We start from the raw sequence: 24,739 nt of genomic DNA on the forward strand, positions 1-24,739 counted from the left end.
AGGCTTGAACGTGAGAACGGAGGGAGGGAAGGAAACGTGGGCATCTACGCACGGCCACTTCCCATGGCCCTGATTGGCTCTTAGCGCAAGGGAGGGACCGAAGAGAGAACTGCGGGGGGGGATCAATGGGGCGGGGGGAGGGCTGTGTATCCCCGGCAATCCCTAGTATCTGGTCGGGGGGGGGGGGGGTCAAACGAAGAGACATCCACTCTGATGCAGGGAAGCCCCGATCCTCAGTTGCAAAGGATCGCGGGCGGCGGAGAGAAGGGCGACTGGGGCGCGCCCAGAGGCAAGCAAGGGCTGGAGAAGGTGGCTGTAACCTTGGGGAGGGTGCAAAGAGAGAAGGCAGGGCTTGTCTCTGACACGGATGTGGGGTGGGTTTGTACCTGGGTGACGCTCAATTACATAAAAGGGTGTTCCCAAGGCAACCCCCAGAAAGGGACATTCTGTGTCCTTAAATGTACTCTCATACTGTGATAGCAGCCATATCAGCGACACCCTCTCCCAAAAACTATCTTGGGACTTATTTTCTTTTTCTGATGAGAATCCCAGTTCTGTTTTCCAGTAGAACTGGACTGGAGTCTGTTTCTTGATGCATGAACGAGAAACCCCCGGTGTTAGTTCCGTTAATATGCACAGTGCAATCCAGCAAGGAAATAGCTTTTCCAAGTCTCCTTAAAATGAATGAACTCTCACAGTTGTGCCCTTGCATTTCCACAAGACCCTCATTTCCTGGTGGATTGGGCCACATTGGTCAGATCTGGCCATCCCCTTCTCTGCAGCCTAGATCCATGTTCAAACTCTGCTAACTTCTTATACCACATAGTGAGGATTGGTTTTGCTGTTTTTATTCCAATACAGATGTGAATAGATCCTGTGGACACTTGTCTGTGACAAACCCCCATTAAACTCATTGTGTGTCAATGAATTTGCGTGTGTGCCTAGAATCTTGGTGCACAAGGCCCAACTCTACAGTGTAGGAAAAGGAGTGAGAGGACTGTTCATCTCCTCCACTTGGGTGGATAAGTGCAGAGTTCTACATCTGGATAACAAAACTGAGAACCATGCATACTGGTTGGAGGTAGTAGTGTGTGGAACAAGATCTTGGGGTACAGGGGAACTGTAAGCTAAATATGAGCAGACAGTGTGATGCAGCAACAAAAAAGGGTAATGTGGTATTGGGGTGTATCAACAGAGTCTGAACATCCCAATTGCAAGATGTCGCAGTCCCCCATTGGTCAGGCCACACCTGGAGTACTGGAGCACAAAGCCTGCTGGGTGACCTTGGGTGAGTCAGAACTCTCTCAGCCCCCATCTACCTCACAAGGTGTTTGCTGTGGGGAGAGAAAGGAAAGGAGTTTGTAAGCTGCTTTGAAACTCCTTTTGGTAGAGAAATGTAGAATATAAATCCAAACTCTTCTTCAGTTCTGGAAACCTCACTTCAAAAAGGATGTGTACAAATGGGGTGGATGGTACACGCAAAGGGTGAGAAGCTTGGGAATGTTCAATCTGGAGAAGAGGAGGTTGAGGGGGGGATATGATTGCTCTCTTTAGATCAGTGGTGGCGAACCTTTGGCACTCCAGATGTTATGGACTACAATTCCCATCAGCCCCTGCCAGCATGACCAATTGGCCATGGTTGCAGAGGCTGATGGGAATTGTAGTCCATAACATCTGGAGTGCCAAAGGTTCGCCACCACGGCTTTAGATGTTTGAAAGGCAGTCGCTTAGAGGAGGACAGGCAGCTGTTACTGTAGGTGGCAGAAGATAGGACCTGCAATAATGGGTTTTAATTACTGGCAGGAAGGTACTGGCTGGAATGATATTAGAATTTTTTTTTACAGTTAAGAGTAGTTCAGCAGTGGAATTGACCACCCTCACTGGCAGTTGTCAAGTAACGGCTGGATGAACACTTGTCAGAGAATCTTTAGGTTGATTCTGAATTGAGTAAGGGGTTGTTGGCCTATATCAGTGATGGCAAACCTGTGACACACGTGCCAAAGGTGAGATGCTTTGTCATGTTGGGAGACACACCAGCATTCACCAACACCTGACAGCAGCTATTCTCCCTGTTCGAATCATTTTTGTAATTATTTGACACTTCTTTATGTAATATATAGCACCACACATGATTGGTCTGTATTATTTTTAAATAAATGAATATGTAAAGAATTGTTTCTCTTTTGTTGGGGGAGGGGGGTGACAGGCCAGCAGAATCAAGTTAGACATTGAATTGTCGAAGGCTTCGCTAGGATGTTGTGGTTTTTCCGGGTTGTATGGCCGTGTTCCAGTAGTATTTTCTCTCAACATTTCACCACAGATGCAGGCGAAACATCAGGAGAAAATATTACCGGAACGTGGCCATACAACCCACAAAACCCAAGTTAGACATTTTTTGCATTTTTGACACACCGAGTCAAAAAGGTTCACCATTACTGGACTAGGTGACCTTTATGGCTCCTTCCAAAGGAAAGAATGATAACTTTTCACATTGTTCCATGATATGCCAACAGTCAAAAGTGCTTTCATGTCCTGTTTTGCAGGCATCCTTGTCACATCTGGCTGGCCACTGAGAAAAGAGAATGATTTATGGACAGATCTACCAACATAGTTTTTCTGTTAACGAGACACATCATGAGAAATGGGGCAAGTTTAATTAATTGCTACATAATTTGTTATCTGGGAAAGGTACGTTTAATATCAAATGCATCTGGACAAAACAGAAAGCAAAAAACACTCCAAAGACTGGAAGTGCAATTGTTGACAGGAATATGGATACAACTACAATGGCTGAAATATACAAACAGTTACTTTTTTCCCTATGGTGAATCATGGATACATGTTCAGAAATATACCATGAACCGGAAAGAGGTGGAATTATTTTACCATACATTTTGGCATTTTCATCGAAAGTGCAGTGACTCATTCTGCAAGTCCTCTTAAGTTTAAAATTCATATACAGATGCAGCAGCAAGTTTTCTGCTCTCTGCAGTGCATATAAAAGTATAGCATGATCTGCCACAAAATACTCTTGAAAGAGCCATCCCCCACATTCAAAAACATCACAAGGTACAGCCCTGCTGAAATTGCATAATTAACTTTTCCTCTTTCCACTTTAACTCCCCACTTGTGGAAAGCTAGCTTTTCAAGGATTCTGTGAGCCTTCTCCCTATGCTAGTTTTCTAGGTGCACTGAGTTTTATGTTTGTTAAGTATTCCATTATGGTACCATACCTTTGCATCCTTCTTGTGGGTAATCCACCATGTGCTTTAAATCTAAGGGCAGAATCCACCTGTAAATTTTCCAACTACCACAGTTCCCGATTGTCTTCCCCCACTTTAAAAGCAAGACTTTTAAAGTTTTTTTTAAAAAAAAACACTGTATTCTCAGAAATAGGAAGTTTCAAGCATGTTTTCAGTGTTTGTGTTTTTTATTATCTTTTTGTGTATGCTTTTATTTTTAAATAACAAATTTTCTATTTCAAAGCAAAGTATTCAATCCTCAATTTCCCATTCCAATGTTTCTAGAAAAAGTGTTCAGTGTTGCCTTTTTCTGCAGATAAGACTGATGCACTATTTGTAGTCATTTTATGACAACAGGCACACACTATCTGCTTACAGAATCATCTGCATAGTTTATATCTCAAAGGAATGTAGACCAGCATCCACAAAAAGTGGCCCATTACAGGCTTCATAATGTGGCATTCTACCTGGGACTGTAAAAAGGGAAAGTGAGCCCAGCTCTTGCCAGGCCACAATTCGTGGCTGTTGAGCAGCATCTGGATTGGAGAATCATCAATTGTGGAAAGCTGGTTTTACAAACAAGAGGTTTTAAGCTAGTGTCTTCACTTCTATTCCCCACTGAAGACTGGTAAACAACCCACAATGTCCATTTCGCAACATCCAAAGTTCCAGAGAATGCTTTTTGGGACTTAAGCGTTTCTTCTTTTAAGAAGTTTTAATTCTTGCAGCTCTCGGGGTTGTAAACTCTGATCCACACCTGGTGTTAACTTGTAGCTCAAAGGTGAATCAATGTAACCGTTTTGATACAAGCAGACTCTCTTGCAGAACTCAAAAGTGCTGAACATAACCCCAAAATAAGGGACAACCTGTTTTAAAAAAAACACTCCAATTATTAATATTATTATTCCGCAAGCTTCAAGGCTGCAACTTTTAATTTATAAATCCAGTCAGCTATTAAGGAGGCCAGTCACATTTTCATCTGTGAGGCTGTGTGTTTAGGGCACATTGTAACAACCTTTTCAAGCTGCTTGTGTTCTAGTACATTGTGCTAAAATGTGATCAAAATATTTAAAAAGGTATTTCTTGTAACAATGACACATATCTTTTTTGTTATATTGTATGTTGACTTGCAGGCAGCAGGAAAAGAGGAAGACCCAACATAAGATGGTTTTGAAGGTGTTTAATTCATAGGATTGCCACATCAGAAGGATTCTATTGATACAGATCTAATTTCACTTGGAAATAACAAGTCTCCTGTGGCAGCAGCAGCGAGAGGTGGGGCAGGGGGAGGGGAGGAGAATATCGACTAGGGCATGGTCCCCTTCTTTAGCAGCTCATGGTCAAGGGAACTGCTTAGCTCTTTCATTTGTGGAGGATTATTTTTGGAACAGTAATATCAATAAAAGTGCAGTTTAAACACTAAGCCAGAAATCTTGACAACTAATGAGATCTGTGCCTTCAAGAATAAGCATAAACGCCTTTAAGGATAAGTTGATTGATTGAGTTAAGAGAACCTGGCCTGGAAAATTCTTTGCAGAAAAACTGCGCACCCAAGAGGAAGTGCCTCCTTGTGTGTAAACAGAGAAATGAAATGAGAACCCACTGAAGCCCACTGCACAGAGAAGAGTCCTGAGGTAAGCGTTCCATGCAGAATGGGCCAAAGGAAAAATTAGGTGCACACATGAATTTTTCAAGAAAATGGCTACATACAGGGAATGATTCAAACAATTCATTTCAACTTAAACTTGAGAAGGGGGGAAAAACAGTAGTCCAGTGGTGAGTGCCATGGATCGGTCTTCAAATGTAAGTGAAAAGAAACTGCAATAATACGTACCCTGAGTAAGTTAGCAGTGAGCCCATTCCAAAGGGCAAGCACTCCCTTAGTCTTTACCGTCTGCTTAAAACAGTCTACTAAGCCAGCAAAATGGACGTCTACGCCTCCATTGTGGGGGAGCCAAGGACTCTGAGCCTGCTCCAAAAAGAACACAGAAAGGTTTTTAAACAACAGAATCAATTCCATTCAAAACAAATAGGTCAGTTTTCACCATACCTTGGATGCTAGCTAGAGCACCTTGTCAATTCCAGAGTCGGGATGATAGGCAGCCCCATCCAAACCCAGAGGCGGTGGGACAGCACCGCATTGGAACACAACGTCCCAGTGATTTGCTCCCACGCCTTTGCCGGGAAGCTACTGGTTGCTCCCACGCCTTTGCCGGGAAGCTACTGGTTGGCTCAGTTTTTGCCCCAAAGCACCATTTCCTGACCAAAATGGTACTGTGACACTACATAAGGTGCTGTGGAAAGTACAGCACACAGGTTAATAGTTTATTTATTTAAAATATTTCTATTCTGATTTTCAGCCAGAGTGGTTCTCGGAGTGGTTTGTAATTAAAATCTATTACATTAAACAATGCAAGCAACGCTGCCATTGCTGGCCATCATAGCAAAGAAGAATCAGATACTTTGTGTTACACTCACCATTTCAACTGCTGGATTACAGTAATGCACTCCATACGGGGCTGCACTTGAAGACAACCTGGAAGCTGTAGCTGGTACAAAATGCCTCCCATATGGAAAAGAGAATATCACCTAAATCTTGGGAGTCCTGCACCAGCTCTTTATTTGCTTCTGAATTCAACTAACAACCCAATCCAGATGTGTGGGAAAGGGGGGCAAAATGGCTTGTGAGAGTGGCAGGGATCCATGCCAGTGTATTTGCCCAAATCTCCAGTGTAAGGGGTATCTATGCCAGCACAGAGAGCAAACATGCTGGCAGGTGGGCACTGCACAGCTCCGAGGCACTCAAACCCAGAAGGGCCTGCTGCTCCACAGCTATGCTGGCATCAGAAAACATGTTGGCACAACAGAGGTGGGCCAGGGGCATTGGTCAGAGCTTGGCTGCCAACCAGGGTCATCCCTGGTTAGTACTTGGATGCGAGATCACCAAGGAAAGACAGGGTTGCTACGCACATGCAAGCAACGGCAACCACCTGTGAATATTTCTTGCCCTGAAAACCTACATCGGATCAACCTGCAGGGCATTTTTGTAACTACCAGGTAATCACTGCCACAGTTCATACCTTTTTAACAGGGTAGGAGTATAGAAGACACTATAACAGATACTACACCATGGTATACAGAAACTTAATACTTGAGTCATAAACAAATGATTTACAATTGTGACAATTGATTTATATTTGTGACAATCCCAAGCTTCACTTCTTCTAATGACCAATCCAGGGATATTTAAATCCAACAGGTGAAGTTTTAAATCCAATCAGCTCTCTGAATAGAACCTGCTAGCACAAGAGAACAGCTTTAGCTCTTTAAGAAGAGCCTGCATTTGAAATATCTATTGATTTCAGGCTACTGACATAAACTAATTGGCTTGACAAAGAATATAAAATAAAACCATATCCAGAGGTTTTATAGCCTCTAATAAGCCTCTATATAAGCCTCTTGTTACTTCAACTGTTACAGTTCATACGAACAGAGTTAGATCCTTTTAAACTCACTGAAGTCAATGGACTTTACAAGGGTGTAACGCTGCTTAGAACTGCTTTGTTAATCACCCAAATTAACTTTCTAAATGGTTGAAAAGGTGCCCATGATTACATTTACAGCATGATCTTTTATTTATATAATAAAAGATAACTGAAGGGAAAAGATAAGGAAGACTTAACGAAAAGAAAAACCAAGCAAGGCCGGGGGGGGGGGGGGGGCTGTTTCCAAGAGCTCAAAGGTCCTCAATATCTGGGAAGGCAAGAGCTAAGAAAAACTTGCTCTACAGCTGGCAGTGTATAGTCTGGGAGCGCTTAGAGCACAGGTGTCAAACTCACGGCCCTCCAGATGTTATGGACTACAGTTCCCATCATCCCCTGCCAGCATGATGCTGGCAGGGGATGATGAGAACTCTAGCCCTTAACATCTGGAGGCCGCGAGTTTGACACCTATGGCTTAGAGGGTCAACCAGAGTGAAACACCATTCTACCAGAAGTCCCATTCCACCGGAAGTCACATTTACAGCATAATCTTGAACTGAATGATTCCAGTCTAAGTCACTGGAGTAACTCTGTTTAGGACTGCACAGTTCCTGGAACAGTTGTATGCAACTTACATACCACCATGGCCACTGAAACTTGTATGCAACTTACATACCACCATGGCCACTGAAAGGGGCCAGTACGAGCAGTTAGCACATTTAAATGCAACCTGGCACACATGGAGCAAGTCCACAGATGCGGACATTTTCTGTTACCCATGCCCAATGTAAATCAGTCCTCAAATAGCTTATGGGAGGTGATAAGCCTGAAGTGATCCCTTTGGCCATACACTTGCCCTATGATATGCACGAAATTCTTCTGCTGTAATATTTTAAGTTCTTGGCATCTCTAATTTCTTTGCTGACAGAATGGCTCCAGTTACTCCAGTGGCTTAGGCTGAGCCAGCTAAACTGATGAACTTAAGCACAGCTCTCAGTCAATCAAGGATTTAAAAAAATATTTATTACATTTTATCCCATCATATAGGATGGCTCCTATTTAGACAGGGAACAGCCCCAGACATGATAGGGTGGCTATACCACATGTTCTTCATATACTACATTTGGTGTCCTAACTTTTAGCCAAATAATCATTTGCCTTTTAACCAATTTCTGGATTTCACTCAAATTCAAAACATTTTCCTATCTATAATTTCAATGCAAGCCTTAATGACCTATTGAAAGAAGTTTCAGATAGTTACAAAGCACATAAGCAAAAGCTGCCCCTTACAGCATTTCTCTTTTTGATCTTTTTTACAATTACCCACCAGTCACAAGATAGCTTTTAAAAATAAAACAAAGGCATGGACTCTTTACTCAGTCCTACTAATGAAATTTCCTTTAGAGATTAACAGTGCCCCCCCCGCCCCAATTAATCAACTAAAGCTTCTCCAGTCCTCTACATGCATACTTCAAAGAAAGGCTTGTTAAGTGAGTGAGATTTACTTCTGAGTAATCCTTCCTCAGGTTGCACTGTGCAGCTTTTGTTACTTACAATGCAATCCTAAGAAAAACTACCCTGACTCAGTTGGCTTGGATTAAGTAATTCTGCACAGGATGCACTGTTAATTGAACCCAGCGGCCTGTCAATATCCTTCAGGACTAGGAACATGACCCAACACGCAAAACACCCAAGAGTAGACAACTGATCCTTAAGGCGAGTCAAGTCCACTGAAATCAAAAGGTTTTGGCATCCCTACACTCAAACAGGACCACGGCCTGAAACAGTTGTAACGACTTCTCAGGTTCCAGCCTGGCTCCATCCACTTGTCTAACTTTGCTCCACACCTGGTTTACAAACGCTCTGCTTAGACAGCCATCTAATTCTGCCTTTGATTAGCTTTCCAATCACCCCCCACCCTTTCCTCCCCTCACTATTCCTCAACCTCTTTGTCCTCTGGCTACTCAGACCTACCTAAGTGTGAAAATAAATGTGATGTAGGGTTATTATTGGAATAAAACTGTCTTCACATCACACCATTGTTTTTCTTCACTTCTTTGCTCCAATTAGTAGAACCCTTCATTCCCTTCTTGTTGAATGTGCTGCTGCAGTGCCATGAATGGCTGTAAAAAGTAGATTGGGGGGGGGGGGGAGAAGAGATATGATTCAAATCATATGAAGCAGGAAACCAGTGTATGAGGACAAGAAGACAGGGTTAACCCTGGTTTAAACATTCTTCCTTAGGACTGCTGGTATGGAAAAAGACAGGTATCCATATTACTGCTGTGGCATTGTTCTAGAAATGCCACAAATTAATCTTTAGAGTTCTTTTATTGTTGATGTGTGCCTGTCCACTCAAGGGGAAACCCCCCCCCCAAAAAAACCCCCTCATCTTTTTAAATTTGCATGACTCCTGTATTATTTTTCTCCTGCAACTTAGAACCAAACTAGGCTCTCTTTCAAAGGCTGCCACCAAAATGGGACTGCCTTTGAAACGTTATTGGAAACATCCATTGATCCAAACAGCAGCCACTGGCTTAGTGCCTGAAATCAGCTGCAGCTACACTGGCTAATTTATTTCTGCACCAGTTCAGTTCTGACTTTTAAAGCCAAAATGATGCAAACCTAAGCACAGGCACATCCTTCAAAGCCCCCGGACTTAATACAATTATTTCTGCTATGTGCTCCCCATGCACAGAAGACTGGCAGATGGTCTTTTGTGATTCTTGGCATTTGTGTATTTTGAATTAAATATTGGGTGCTTGTTGTGGATTTTCTGGGCTGTATGCCTGTGGTCTGGTAATTTCTGCTCCTAACGTGTCACCCGCATTCATGGTTGGCATCTTCTGAAGCTTGTCACAGTAAGATGTGTTCCTCTCTGTGGCTCTGTGCCTGAAGATGCCAGCCACAGATGCAGACATCTGTAGGTGTTTGGCCACAGTCACACAGCTCAGAAAACCCACAACAGCGAGTTGATTCTGGCCATGAAAGCCTTCAGTAAATATTGGGTGTTTCGACAATTTGCAAATTGCTTGGCAGGTCTCTTTTGCTCCAAAAAGCAGAACTTAAATATTTCAATAAATAAGCAAGGGAAGGGCTGTGCCGCACTAGTCTATCTGCATTACTAGAGCACAAAGTTCCAGGTTCAATCTCCAGCGCCTCCATTTAAAAGGATAAGATAGTGAGACTGACAGACCTTGGAGAGCTTCTGCCACTATGATTGGACAAAACTGATCTTGATGAACCAATGGACTGACAGTATAAGGCAGCTTCACATATTCATGCATTCTGTTAGTCCATCTAGAAGAATTCTTTGAAATCACATCTTTCACTAGAAGGATCACTAGTTCTGCCCCATCTTGCTAATGAGGGATTAGGAAAAGAAGTTAAACAGCAGAACCTAAGAAGTTTGTTTCACTTAATCTGAAATCTAAAATAAGAACATGGAATCCTTTTAAGGGCTAGGTTGACACAGGGACACTTATGAATAACTAAACACTCTTAGGTCAAAACAAATAAAAATATAACCCCTACAGCCTTCAATCAAAACTCCCAGGAAGCAAATGGGAATTCTGTTCCTTCTGAAATTCACTACTGCCGTTCTCCAAAGGACAAAGGGGCTTGGGAAACTGACACTAGTACTTTAGAGAAAAGCTTTGGAATCATCAACAGATTATTGAAAGGGATGGGCTTACTCAATGGGACTCCCTGTGGACAGAATAGGAAGACCCAAATAATGGCTTGTTTAGACGTACAAGCTGGTGGCAGATAAAAAAATTGATTTGCTGGATGAGATCAAGGTCTAGGGACTCCTAGGATTCACGGTTCGAGCTCTCTACTGAGGCTTTGCAGTTGAAAGGCTGTTTTCTACAACCCATCCCTGGCTATCTCTCCCATTCTAAAGCTTCAAGCACACTTTAGCCAGCAGCTTCTTCCAGCCTCTTTCTGGGAGACACAGCAATGTTGCATGGACCACATGCATGGCATAAACCTCCCTACTGCTGGGTAGGAAGACAGCTATCCTGGAGCAAGTGAGTTCACTCTGAGATACAGTTTTAATCAGGGTAAACTCTTAACAGATTTCAAAACTTTACAAATAGACTTTGAAAATACATGCAAGACTCCGGTCACCCAAAGCACATGGTGCTTGCCCTTTTCTCCTGTGCCAGCTATGAACTGGCAACTTGGCAGGAACTCAGCTTGGACCGAGTTGGTGGCAGTGTGGGAGAGAAAAATAAAGAGACAACAGGCTTTTGTCCCATGCCTGGTGTTCCTTTTCTTGCTACTGGTGGTAGCATGGGTCAGGGAAGGTGATGGTAGGCACAGTTCAGAAAAACACAAAGTGAAAAGACTGTGGGCTATGTTATTGGTTTGCTATATGTGTTATTCCGCTGTTGCGTTATTTTCTACCAATGTAATATCATTTTTTTACTTGTGGTGCAGACAAATATTTGGGAGACCATGGTCGAATCCCTACTTGTAACATGGAAGCTTGCTGGGTGATCAATCACACTCTCTCAGCCCATCCTACCTTAGAGGATTGTTGTGAGGATAAAATGGAGAATGATGTATGCTGCTTTGGTCCCCATTGAGGAAAAATGTTGAAGTATAAATGAATTATATATTTCACTGCATTGGACCTGCATTCTGAATCAAGTCCAATGTTCTACGGGTTTCAGATTTCTATAAATACCAGCTCTAGTACGTTGCTTGCTCTGTTTTATCCCCCAGAAGGAATATATGGCACCAGAGATAGTACTGTACTATTGTTTTCATTATGTTTTATTGTAAACCGCCCTTAGCCAGTTGAGGAAGGGAAGCTTGAAAATTGACTCAATTGATCAAGTTAACCAGGCTTGTCAAATAAAGAATTTTGGAGTCCACTGACCATCAATTTCAGTGGTGCCTCCAAGTTCTGGTATTACGGGAGAGGAAGAAAAAAGCTCTGTCTATGCAACAAGCATAATTTTATAGCCCCCTACCCAGTGGTGCCATTCAAATAATTTAACAACTGATTGTTTACAAGCACCATTTTAACAACTGGTTCTGCCAAAGTGGTGCGAACCTGCTGAATCCCTCCATTGCCGGCTACCATATTTCACCTAACTCTTCTTTTTCTTTTAAACTGTAGAGTCCCAGATTATTCAGTCTTTCCTCTTGGCTTTCCTCTTCTGAACTTTCCCCCTAGTTCCGGAATAGCCTTTTACAAATACGGCACCAAGAACTGCACAAGTGAGACAGCTCCCCAGATCTACACAGGGACATTACAATATTGGCCATTTTATTTTCATTGCCATTCCTAATAATCCCCAGGGGGAAAAAATTACCTTGGGGTGGGCCTGGCTGTTGGCATGCTGATGCAAAGCAAAGGAGAGAAGCACAACAGCAGGTGAGATAAAATGGGCTCTACAGTCCTCTGTGATTGCGCTGGTCCAGTTGCCAATGGAGGTAAAAAATGGGCTCCAGGTGAACAGACAACGCAGTTTTTGTAAAATGGTGCCCCCCCTTTTGCCCCCCTTTCCAGCTACTGGTTCACCACAAATGATTAGCATAGTTATATGTGAAGATACAGCTATGACTACAAGTTAGTAACCTTGGTGTGACTTATTTACGTACATGTATTAGACTGCTACTTTAAAAACAAATCCCTTCATAACTGTACACTCACGAGCTTAACTAAAAAATTCTAAGCATTTCACATTTGTTTAAAAAAGGTACTTGCTTTTGAACAGCTTGTGGATATGGGTTGTATGCCAAAGGAAAGTAATTTATTCCCCTCAGGTAGTTTTCTCAATAGTTACAAAAACTGAGTGCAGCGTGCACAACCTCAAACAATACAGCAATGCCACAAACCGTTGCACTCAAGCTGATATGAAGTAAAAATTCTTTACTATTATTTCAGTTTATCGTCTTATTTCATTTTATATGCGCAAAGCGTTTCCTTTGTTTGCTTAGATATGATATTCAAGTGGACTGCCAAAAACTGAATAATGATGAAATAGACCATACATACTCCAGTGTAGGGAAGATGAAAAAATGAAATTTGGTTCCTATGAATTATGAATTTGGAATTATGAAATATGGATACCCTTTATGAATTATAACATTTGGATTTATGTATGAAATATGAAGATACATGAAATGAAATAAGAAGATAAACTGAAAGAATAGTAAAGAATATTTAATTCATATCAGCTTGAGTGCAACTGTGTTGTATATTGCTGTATTGTTTGAGTTTTCTCAATAGTCCATTAAAACAATCATAGAGACATGGTAGGAGGTGCAGAGTGGCCGTTTACAGAGCAAACCCAAACAGCGTTACACCCTTCTAAATCCACTCAATTCAATTGACTTAGAAAGGAGTAACGTTGCTTAGGACTGCACTATTAGTTATGGATAAATGATGTACCAGATGAAAATGTTATTCACTTCTTTGCTTCATTTATGCCCTAATTTTCTCCCCAATTGGAACTCAAAGCCACGCTCGCATTCATTTTATCCTCACAATAGTCAGTGAAGTAAGTTAAATTGACAGTGGAAGACTGGCCCAAGGTCACCTAATAAGCTTTTATGGCACAGCGAAGATCTGAATCAAAATCTTTGCATTCCCGGCCTGACACTCTGACCACTACATCACACTGGCTAGAGGAATGGTGAAAGGAATAAAGACTCCAGAGACCTATTAGGTTACTTTTCAGTTGGACAGTTGGCATTCCATGTTTCTGCTGCTGGTTTTTCCATATCACTTCCAGTTTGCCTGTGTTCATAGCATATGTTATACTGTTATCATTGCATTATTCTTTCATATTCTTCAATATGCTGTTTTGCTGCGTTGTTGTTCCTAGTTTCTCGTCCTGCTGTACTTTCTGATTTATATTGTTTCAGTGTACTGCTTACACCCAGTTTTATTGCATTTCCTGTTTGCATTCTTATTGCATTGTTCCTAATTGTTTCATCTGACATAAGTCTCAGTGAGAAATGCAGACGATAAATGAAGGAAGCAAATAAGGGAACAGTGGAACAAACCAGTAATACTGGGCAGCAGCCACTAGAGGATGTTGTTTGTGCCTGGTGGAAATTCAGATGTGGCTGAATGACACCAGGCCTTTGAACTGCTTTGGCACACTAGTCCCTGGCTGAGGCAACAGTCGGTGGACTGATCCTCCTTACAAATCGTTAAGCAGCTCAAAGGTGAATGAAAAGCTCCTATGTGCCAGATGTTCCTTCCCATTTCAGAGTTCAGTGAGCTTAGGCAACATGTGCTGGGAAAGACCATTTCCTGTTTGAGACCATAGAGTCATTATCAGTCAGGGTAGACAACACCAATCTAAAGGAGCCAATGGTCTGACATAGCAGGTTTGTAAGGTCAAAAGCTTTTTAAAATTCTATTATGGACACTTGATATTAATGAACAAAGTGGTTTGTTCTTTAAAATCCAGACACTGGAGGCATTTCTTTTCAAGCTTGGTAACAGGGAAGCAAAAATAACCCCATCCCGACCCTTTATTCTGATCTGTAAGTTCCATGCCAAAACATGCATACTGTACCTTTAATTCTCTAACATGCCAATCAGGAGCAAAGGGAAAAAAGGGAAACAAGGGGACACAATTAGGGTGAACAGCAAAAAGGATTTTGTAAAGCTCAGATTTTCTTAATTGCAATTGCATTTAATGTTAAATAGCCTCACAGGTAAATCAAGGCTTTCAAGAAAAGATGTTTGCTGTGGCCATGACTGCAATAATAATTTTCAAACACAGAAGTTTGAAAGAATTGAAGTTTGAAAGAATTGAAATCCAGCTTTTAAAAAATATTTTTACTTTGTACATTCCAGGGCTGGGTCATCTCCCAAATGCAAACCCTAAATTTTTTAAAAATGAGATCTTTAGGGGCATGGAAGAGAAAGGGTGGAATGTTTTCCAAAAGACTGTAACATACTTAGCAGACAAAAGGACACAGCGCAGGGGCTGAACAACACCTCTGCAGCAAAGGGCAAAAATACACAACACAGGGGTCTCTCAAAACTGTGAGTGTCCTAAAGCACTAATGTGGAAAAGGTAGGATCGCAGGGAACCTGTGCTTAACCCTCTCCCAATAAGCTATATACCAGGCCTTTTTGCTAATTTGGATTTTCCTGCTCAGGGATAGGTGGGAAGGGAAGGAAGTAGTTCAGGGTTGGGGTAATCAGCGGGAGTGGGGGAGTTCAAGCACCATCCCTTCCATCAATTCTTTTCTACAAATACTACCTCCCCCCCCCCATGTGAACTTGGGGCTTAGGTATCTGTGTTGTCCCTCCCAGATGTCTTCAAATATACCAAATGGAACCTCCCATATACCTTCAAACACGATTCTAGTGGCACCTTAAAAACTAACAAAATGTTATTGCACCACAAGCTTTTATGGACCAGAGCCCACTTCATCAGATGCAATACAATGGCTCTACATTAGGTAGAATCTTTGTACAAAAGAGTTGGGGGGGCGGGGAATAAAACAGCTGGGTCACGGGGGCACGAAATTCAGGAAGCGAAAAGCCAGTCTGCACAGCATCTGATGAAGTGAGCACAGGTCTATGAGAGCTTTGGCTAGAATGTTTTTAGAAGCCCCTTTCAGTCTTTAAAGTTGCTATTATATTATTTTTACTGTGATTAACTAACATGGCTGCCCTGCTGGAATCTGGAAATCTCCCATCTACCAGCCCATTGCACAATCATGGAAACAGCAGGCATGAAAGCAACTCAGGTGATGATGATGCCACTTTTTCACATCGTTATGATATAGCAGGCAGACTGGAAAGACTTGTACAGAACAAAGTGTTCTAGAGAAGTATGAAAGGAGAGACCTCTTGCAGTGGACTCTCAGCGAGGGCTGGGCCATCCAGTGCCTGATTAGAAGCAGGTCTTTCCTTCAACATAACAATGTCCTCCAATTCAGTGGCTTATTTGTTTTTCACAGGTGGAAATGCCAACAATTGACTTTTATAGGAGACTGCTAAGAGCACATTTTGAGACATCAACAAGGATGGGGGTGACAGGGGAATTTTTCCCTTGGTTGCCACTTGATCCTGTCTGCATAGTTCCTCCTCTATCTGCAAAGTCTCCTCCAGAGTTATGATATGGGTCAGGCTCGAATGTGATTGAATCTTGGAGGGATTAGCTGTTTTGCGTATCAAACTGCAACATGTGATACAATAGAATGACAGAAGTCACATTAACAATAGAATGTTAGAACTGTTTTGGCTACATTGTTAGCAAGTGCATTATTAAACGTCAAAGTCTGGCTTGACTTGGCACTTTAAAGGTGAATGCAAAACATCATTTCACATATGTATCAATCTGTTGCTGAATAAATAAGGGCAACATTCTAAAACTATGGCAGGCACCCTCTTTGGGAAGAGGGACAAAAGTCAAGCCCAAAAATGAGCCAGTCCACTCTTGTACACATTGCTAAACCTATGCAGAGCCCCATTCCAACCCCATATGTCTCTGTCTTTAGTCTGTTGAGCAGATAGGCAACAGTGGAGCACAGAAACATTGGGTAAGACTGCAGGTCTGACTGTCTGCCATAATCCGACTGGTGGGCCCTCCAGTTCCAAATAATAATAAGCACATGGGTAGATTTATCAGTGTTCAAAATGAACAGAGATATATCAGTTCTCACAACAGCTCTGTAAGGTAGGACCATAATTATCATCCCTGTATGGGAGCAGAGGGACTACAAGTGAGTAGCATGCCAGATTCTCTTGCAAGGTCGTTGTAAGCAGAGTAACACCCAACTAAGCCCATTGAAGCCAATGGGGTTAAAAGGATGCAACTTGGCTTAGGATAGCATTGCTAACACTACTGTGGTGAAACAAAGCCTTGTCGCCTTGGTACCGCACACTGGCCACCTTCACTCTGAAAGGTATGTGTGAGGGCTGCCCGACGTTGCATACCTGCATTTTTCTCTTGACAGTTTCAAAGGGGAAAGAAAGAGTCTGTGCAACACCAGCTGCCAAGCAACCGTTGATGAAGTTTTGTAATGGAGTGAAACGGAGGCTGGGGTCCCCCCAGATTGTATCCAGATGGGTGTAAACAAGGAAGGAACCAATGGAAAATGGAATAGCCCCTGTCAAAATCAAGCAAACGAGAGTCATAAATTTGATAGGTCATAAGAATGCACTATGCTGGCACCAGATCAGCAGTCCTTCTAACAGGCAGTACAATCCTGAGAGAGGAAAGGGTAGTGGCACTGGGGACGTCACCACCACACCATCTCCAATGAGGCTTGCTGTGTCGCAGACAGCAAGCTGACAGGGTCACTCTTCCAACCCTGTGAAACTGCTCTATGCAGCTTCATGTGCTGCACCTACCTTTTTGCTTGTGAAAATCTGTGCTGGCAAATGTGGGTCTTCCCAGGTCAACAGGGCTCAGGAAACTAAGCCCTTGGGATGCCCCTTCAGCACTGGCACAGGCTCCTGTGCTAGAGGAGCACTGGCCACATGGCGGCACTGGTTCCTAAGCATCGTGCTGCCACATGACTTCCCACCACTGGCATAAGTACCTCTGTCCCAGTGAAAATGCCCCTCATGCCAGCGCTAGTGGCATCTATACTGGCACCACAGTCATACCACCTGCAGAGCGGTTCCCCAAAGCCCCACGATTGCACTGTTACTCTGCAAATCAGATGCCCCAGAGATATCTGCAAGCAAAATATCTTCCCTTCTTGTTAGTTCCCAAGGAATGTTCCCAAAGGAATAGTCTATGGATGTTCTTCTCTTATTGTATTTCTGATGTGCATCTGATGGGAACAACTAAGAATAGTCTTAGTCCACAAAATTAAGCATTGCCAATCCTTTGTACGTTCAACATGGAGTATATAACATGACTAGGTACAGAATAATGCTTAAATGATCTAAGAGGTTCAAATTTCATCTCAGCCTCAAGTTTATTGGGTGGCCTTAAGCTAGACATTCCTTCTATAAACAGCAATCTAATATAAGTGAATTTTTACAACTACCTTATAGAAGAACCTTATCGATTTCCCTGTCTGGTTATTACTACATCAATTCTCATACGGTAGATAAAATAGTCAAAGATACCTAATACAGACAGAGAAACTCCACGATAAAGTGCAACAACTCCCTCCTGATGGTAAATCAGGTACAGAGCATGGAGGATTCCTTTGTAGGAAGGCTTCAATCGGTCCTGCACGATGAGACGCGTTTTTATGACCTCAGTTGGATAAGTCGCAACAGCTGCCACCACGCCAGCCAAGCCACCTGCCATGATTGAGCTCCACTGGGAGATGTGTCCCAAGTCATCCACAAACAGCATGACAAACCTAGCACAAGATATAAGGGGAAAGTTACACCAGTGAGTTGCACATCAGAAATACAATCAGAGAAGAACATTCTCTGCAATCTTTCCAAAATCTACAGCCCATACATGTGCATTCTCTGTTGTGTCCCCCTTCTCATGAAATAGACTGCCAGGTGAGGTCAGGAAGATTCCCTCTCTTCTGGCATTTTGCAAACTATGCAAAATCAAATTATTCAAGGGGGCTTTCTTACCCAGGTAGTAAGGCTGCACTGAAACGAAACAGCTCAGCAAGATGCTTAGGTAGGGACTTAAGGACAGCGCACAGTTCATACCGGCTGTTACTATGTAAAATTTGCACCATGTGATTTGGCATGTTAATACTTATGCTTTCTTTCATATCTGTTCCAGATTCTGCAATTCAAACCCTGTTGCACTGTTCACTGGACATCCCAACCCACTGACTGTATTGACTTACTCAAAGTAATTTGCCTTGAGTCCCAGTGAAAAAGGCAGACTATGCATAAATAAATAATAGCATTTTAATAACAGTGTAACTTCCAGTATACTTTTCATGGTGAGATATGCACCAATTAACCATATTAAACCCAACCAATACAGCGTTAGCAAACTCTGAAGAAGAGAACTGCCTTTTTATACCCCGCTTTTTTCCACCAAAGGGAATTTCAAAGCAGTTTACAATTTCCTTCCCTTCCCAGATTAGAGTCTGCCACTCCTGTGGAGAAGCAGGGAATCAAACCCACTTCTCCAGTTTAAAGTCCACTGCTCTTAACTACTACACCTTTGGATGGGGAGCCTAATAGTCTCCTGCCCCTTTTGCATAAAGGTGCCATAGCATCCCAAGAGCAAATGCATTAAAAATCGTTCTTCATGAACATGAAAAATATGTTGGATGTTGTGTTTATTCACTTGGAAGAAAGCCCCTCTGCATTAACTGCAGCATACTCTCAGGAAAGCATACAGAGGACTACAGTCTTACCGTTCAACCCTATGCATTTTTTTACCCAAGTGCAAATTAGGTAGAATTCTATTAAATTTGCCCAGCACTGAATAGCACTGTCCTAAGAATGTTTACCTAAGAGTGCCCCATCAAATTCAATGGGGCTTATACCAATACTGCAATACAATGTAATGTGATGCAGAGTGACTCCAGCTACTTCCATTGTTTTCAGTGGGCTCAGACCGGAGTAATTCTGCACAGGACTGAGTTGTTAAAGACCTTGAATTGGAAGGAGCTCTCAGGGGCATCTGGCCCAACTCGTCTGCTCAACGGAAGAAACACAGAGCTACAGAATTCATGATCAATGCCCACAAGGGTTCTACTTAAAACCTCCAGCAAGAGAAATCCCCCAGCCCTATAATTGGTTCTATTGCCAGCCCCTCTTACCATGAGGAAGTTTCTCTTTGTGTTCTCCTTGGTTTCCTATTGATCACAGTTTTGCCAGTATATCAAAAGTGATGCTAAACCAGCAACATGAACAATGCTCGGGATCTTTCTTTTAAAGGGCATCGCAGCTTAGATGAATGATAGTTCATTCTACAAATCCAAAAGCAGGAAGACCGTCCTTCCAAAATGAAAAGTGCCCATGTGAGAAGGCTATCCAATGCTGAAACCTTCAGCTCCAGCCACATAAAGAAGGTCAGATAAAATTGGCTCTCAATTACTGCCCCTCCCCCTGGAAAGCTATATTTGGATGCCAATGCTGGCCAGACAACAGAAAATCTTCAACCAGCTCACTGATTCATAGTTTCAACTTCCACATTTTGACATGAAATGCAAGTTGTTCTTAAAGGATAACGGAGTATGTGGAAAAGGGAAGGGCTGTCCAGCCCTTTCATCTTTGTATAAAACAACTATGCTCAAACTTTTCTCCTTTCAGACTTTTAATCTTGAATTTTTCCCAGTATGACCAAGCCTGTGTCTTCACTTTTTTTTTTGAATATGAGAGATGTGCAGCTAGCATGCATGCATTTGTACAGAACTATCACAGTTGAGACTTCTGGCATCTCACTGCCTTTTCACCCCACTCTTGAGACTTTGAGACTTTCCCCCCTCCATTTCAATGTATATATCTGCCAACTGAGGACATGCATCTGAGGTTGTGACCGACAATGTATATGTTCTATAGAACTGCTTTCAGTTTTTTTAATAGTTACACACATCCTGAAGTTAAGAATTAAGAATGAGAAAAAATAATCTATGCATATACTTGATGCACTAAGTATTCCCTACAACTGTTCTAAGTCTTAATGGGGAAAATGGAAAAAATGGTTTAGAAGAGCATCTCTTGAATGTCCTTCTCTTCCCTTCTCTCTCCATCTCTTGATTGGGTGATATTTGAAAGCTTAATTAAAATATATTGTTAAAAGCACTAAGATCTTGACATGCACAAAACAGTGAAATAACGAATTATAAGCAGTTATGATCTGATGGTACAGCAGCAGGGTCTCCCTTCGCCGTTACCGTCTTTCTGCACCATGCCACTGATTGGCATCACTGGTTTGCATCAGTAGCATGGTGCAGAGAGACGGTGGCGGCGAAGAGAGACCCTGTTGCTGTCCCATCAGATCATAACTGCTTATAATTCGTTATTTCACTGTGGCATCCGCCAGTCGTGCCAACATTGCCCTGGCAGTGCCCCCGGCATACCTGCGATAGGAGGCGAGTTGCAGGACGCTGTAGGGCAGGAGCCGCAAGCAGGCCGTGAGGTTGCCTTTCCAAAGAGCGCCGATGCCTTCGGCCCTGCACAGGCTGCGCCCCGTCCGCCAGAGCCCCGGGCGAGAGGGCCGAGTGCCCACCTGGGCCAGGACGGTCAGCACTTCCAGCGGCGCCGCCACGCTGAGGCTCATGGCTCCGGCCACTCCGGCGCAGCCGAACCGCTGCAGCGCCGTCAGACGGCTGTCCCGTTTCCAGGTCGCCATGCCACCCGGGCGGCGGCCGCACCATGCCAGCCGCGGGCGGATCGACCGGCGTCGAGGGCGCCCGGCGCTGCTCACTGGCAGCCCAGCCCTTCTTCCTTTTGCGCAAGGCCGTCGGAGGCGGTGCCAGCGCCAGGCAAGCCGGATCAGGCGGGGCGGAGAAGGAAGGAGGCGGGCCGGGGCAAAGCTGCGTCTTTTTGGAAGTCTTCCAACGAAGGAGCAAAACGCGTGCAGCGCAAGAAGCCCCGCTGGCGCCCCGGAGGCAAAAGGAGCTCCGAAGGGCCGCCGGAGTCTTTGGACTGATTCGGAACCGCGCCTGGAGGAGGCGGCCAAGTAGTAGAAGAAGCAGAGTTTGGATTGTATCTCCCCTTTCTGTCCTGTAAGGAGACTCAAGGTGACTTTCAAGCTCCTTTCCCTTCCTCTCCCCACAACAGACACCTTGTGAAGTAGGTGGGGCTGAGAGAGTTCCGCAGAACTGTGACTAGCCCAAGGTCACCCTGCAGGAATGTAGGAGTGCGAAAATACATCTGGTTCACCAGATTAGGGTTCACCAGATTAACCACTACACCACACTGGCTCATTGAGATGGAACAATGGCCTGCCTTGGTGCATATGTATGTAGGTTCTCTCTACAAACCTGGTTCACCAGATAAGAGTCCACCGGGCTGGCTCTTTTATCCAGATTCTTTTATCCACAACAGTATTCAGAGATAATATGGCTTAAATCTCATCAAGAACTATCTCAAGCTGTAATCAGAAAGACACAAGACTGAAAGTTTCACTGCACAATTCTCTCTCACACTCTGACTAACCTGCTGACTCCAGGCCCTTATTAGGAGGTCAGCTGAGCATCCCTACTTGGAGGTGGGCCTTTGGATTGGTAAGGGTCTCAGTGATTCCAGATAGATGCCTGCATTGCCCACGCACGTTATTTCCCCTCTAGCTTCTGGTCAAACAAGTTTTGCTGTTTTGAAAAGCAGCACAAATCCCTGCAAGCCCTTTTTGCCAGAGGTGAAAGTGGATTAGCGTCTGCACCTGGAACAGCAATCTCTTTCAAGTCATTTTCAACCTTCTGAGGAAAAAAAACACAACAACTATTGTCTATAGCAGTGATTGTGAACCTTTTCGAGACCGAGTGCCCAAACTGCAACCCAAAACCCACTTATTCATTGCAAAGTGCCAACATGGCAATTTAACTTGAATACTGAGGTTTTAGTTTAGAAAAAATGGTTGGCTCCGAGGCATGCGTGACTCGGGAGTAAGCTTGGCGGTGGTCGGTGGCTTTGCTTTGAAGCAACCATGCAACTCTTCCAATGGGTGAATCACGACCCTAGGAGGGTTTACTCAGAAGCAAGCCCCATTGCCAGCAACCGAGCTTACTCCCAGGTAAACTATCACACTTTAGTTCTTTGCATGAAAATCAGTGGGGTTTAACAGCATTTAAATCAGTGGGGTTTAACAGCATTTAACAGTGGGGTTTAACAGCATTTAACACGCTTTAGTTCTTTGCAACAATCAGTGGGGTTTAACAGCATTTTACCTACACTACTTCCCCAAAACTAGGTCTTAGGTTCAATGCTAATAATTGAGCAAAGTGGCCCAGGGCAGCCTAGATGTGTGTGGGGGCAATCTGTGCGTGCCCACAGAGAGGGCTCTGAGTGCCACCTCTGGCACCCGTGCCATAGGTTCGCCACCACTGGTCTATAGCCTGTTGTATACATTCTTACAACAACACTATAACGAAGGTTAGTATTGTAATCCCAGTTTTGCAAAGTTGGGGAGAGGTGTATGGTGGGGAGGCTGAGGCTTAGTTTAGACTGCAACCCTAAGTGAGAAGTGAAATTTAAACACTGGATTTCCTGGTTCAGAGGTCATTCTTTTATCCACAACAGCATTCAGGGATAATATGGCTTTGTTCTCACCGGGAACCTCATCAAGTGGACTGTACTATCTGAGGCTGTAATCAGGAAGTCACAAGACTGAAAGTTTCACTGCACAAAACAAATCCATCTACATAGAAACCGAGACATCAAGAAGAGAAGCTCTAGTTCAGCAGTGCGGTCATGTGCAGAGTTATTTCAGTCTAAACCAGTAGAAGCCAGTGGACTGAGACAGGAACAAGTCAGCATAGGATTTGCACAATAAGTCTCTCCTTGATGTGCTTGTTTTCTCTGTGGGAGGATTTTTTTTAAATACAAAGGAATGCAACCATGTGCATCTCGACTAAAGTAGTTTAGTCCAGACACAAGTTTGCCACCATAGTGAGAACTAAGCCTGTGTTTTTCTTAGCAAACGATTAGCCTTGATGGTTAGAAGATATTACAGGAAATAATACAGAGCCGTGAATTTTCCTATCCTGTTTCCACATGTGTGGGTTTATAGGCCTTGATTTGATCCATCAAGATATTTCTCAAACTTATTTTCCTGGAGAAAAAAAGTTGCGGATTTTCAGCACCTGCCAATAGGTGGTTGAAGGAGTGTGGGGTAAGAAAGTGTCGAAAGCACTGAAAAGCAGGAACATCCACAGAGTGATCAGTGAACTATTTCTCTTGGTGTCTGCCTTCCCAGGCCAAGCCTCCTCCTTTGCTTCAGTGCCTCTGCACTTTTTACAGAAATGAATGGCTTGATCGCTGATAACATGAACAAAGAATCTTGTGGGACCTTGAAGACTATATCCCTTTTCACTGAAAGATCTAAGTGTGGTCAATTGTAGGGCAGTGGAAGTTAGTGTGTTTCCGCAGGTGAAAATAGTCCCAGATGTCTGTGAGAATTTTTATGCACAGCCTTCACAAAAACATGGTAGTTCGATAAAATAGCATTCATATTGTCTTGAACAACTATCAACAAAACTTGCCTCCCCCCCCCCTTAGAGCGCTTCCTTTCCTTCTTGTAGCGCCCACCATTTTGTGTCACTTCAGGAATCTCTGTGCTGCCGCTGCCATTTGCGGAATGTTCCCAGGAATTCCCTCTGCTTGTAGCTCATCCGATGGCCATTTCACTGTAAAAAGTAGATGAATAAAGTTTGTTTTTCTTAGCAAAGCCACACACATGCCACTTTTTCCTTTTTTTTGTTTTGAATGAGATATCTTTGTAGCTATGGGTCATAATTTCTTAGTAGGAGGTAGACCAGCCTTCATAGGAGGTAGACCAGCTGCAATTCTTAGATGGTGTCTTTGTATCTACGAAGATATCTCATTCAAAACAAACAAACAAACAAAAGGAAACGACATGTACGTCGGATCACCCGGAAAAAACAAACTTTATTCATCTGCTTTTTACAGTAAAATGGTCATCGGATGAGCTGTAAGCAGAGGAAACTGCTGGGGAACATTCTGCAAATGGAGACTCCTGAAGCGACTCAAAATGGTGGGCGCTACAAGAAGGAAAGGAAGAGCTCTAATGTGGGGTGGGGAAGGAGTAACTCTGTGTGTCGCTCCCTGGGTTAATCCTCAATCACCTCCTAAGGGTGAGGGTTTTTTTTTCTTCATGGGGTGGGAGAAACAGAACAAGGCATGCACTGACCTCGTAGAGTATTCTGTTACAAATAAGGTCCAGGAAGAAGTGACAGATTTACCATTCCACTTATATTTTTTGGTGGAAAAGAGTATAACAAATTTATTGTTGAAATCAGCTTCTTTGAGCCAAAGCTCACTTTGTGAGATGTATAAATATTCAGATGGCAGAAATATATACACAAGGACATAAGCTGTGTAGGGGGCCCTGTAGATGTAACATACTACAGCAAGGTGCGGAATGGAGAAAAGGATATGTTACTTCATCGAGC

General features: G+C 43.3%; 1 protein-coding gene across 1 annotated transcript; it reads right to left on the bottom strand.

The window, feature by feature from the left end:
• Positions 1 to 2,671: 2,671 nt before the first annotated feature.
• On the bottom strand, positions 2,672 to 21,073 carry SLC25A43 (solute carrier family 25 member 43). Its single transcript, XM_048513780.1, has 5 exons — positions 20,687 to 21,073; positions 17,799 to 18,040; positions 16,653 to 16,825; positions 5,077 to 5,211; positions 2,672 to 4,108 (listed from the first exon to the last, which is right to left on the bottom strand). Exons 1-5 carry the CDS (start codon positions 20,956 to 20,958, stop codon positions 3,932 to 3,934), a joined length of 999 nt encoding a protein of 332 aa, XP_048369737.1. The 5' UTR covers positions 20,959 to 21,073; the 3' UTR covers positions 2,672 to 3,931.
• Between the last annotated feature and the right edge of the window lie 3,666 nt (positions 21,074 to 24,739).

This window comes from Sphaerodactylus townsendi, linkage group LG13 (genome assembly GCF_021028975.2).
Source record: "Sphaerodactylus townsendi isolate TG3544 linkage group LG13, MPM_Stown_v2.3, whole genome shotgun sequence".
In the NCBI taxonomy this organism is placed as follows: domain Eukaryota; kingdom Metazoa; phylum Chordata; class Lepidosauria; order Squamata; family Sphaerodactylidae; genus Sphaerodactylus; species Sphaerodactylus townsendi.

Coding starts and splice junctions, on each gene's coding strand:
- SLC25A43 (XM_048513780.1), bottom strand. CDS start 20,958: ATGGCGACCTGGAAACGGGACAGCCGTCTGACGGCGCTGCAGCGGTTC. Junction 18,041..20,686: donor CAACTCGCCTCCTATCGCAG/GTATGCCGGGGG, acceptor ATCTTGTGCTAG/GTTTGTCATGCTGTTTGTGG. Junction 5,212..16,652: donor CTGTCAAGAGAAAAATGCAG/GTATGCAACGTC, acceptor TTTTTGGAGCAG/GCTCAGAGTCCTTGGCTCCC.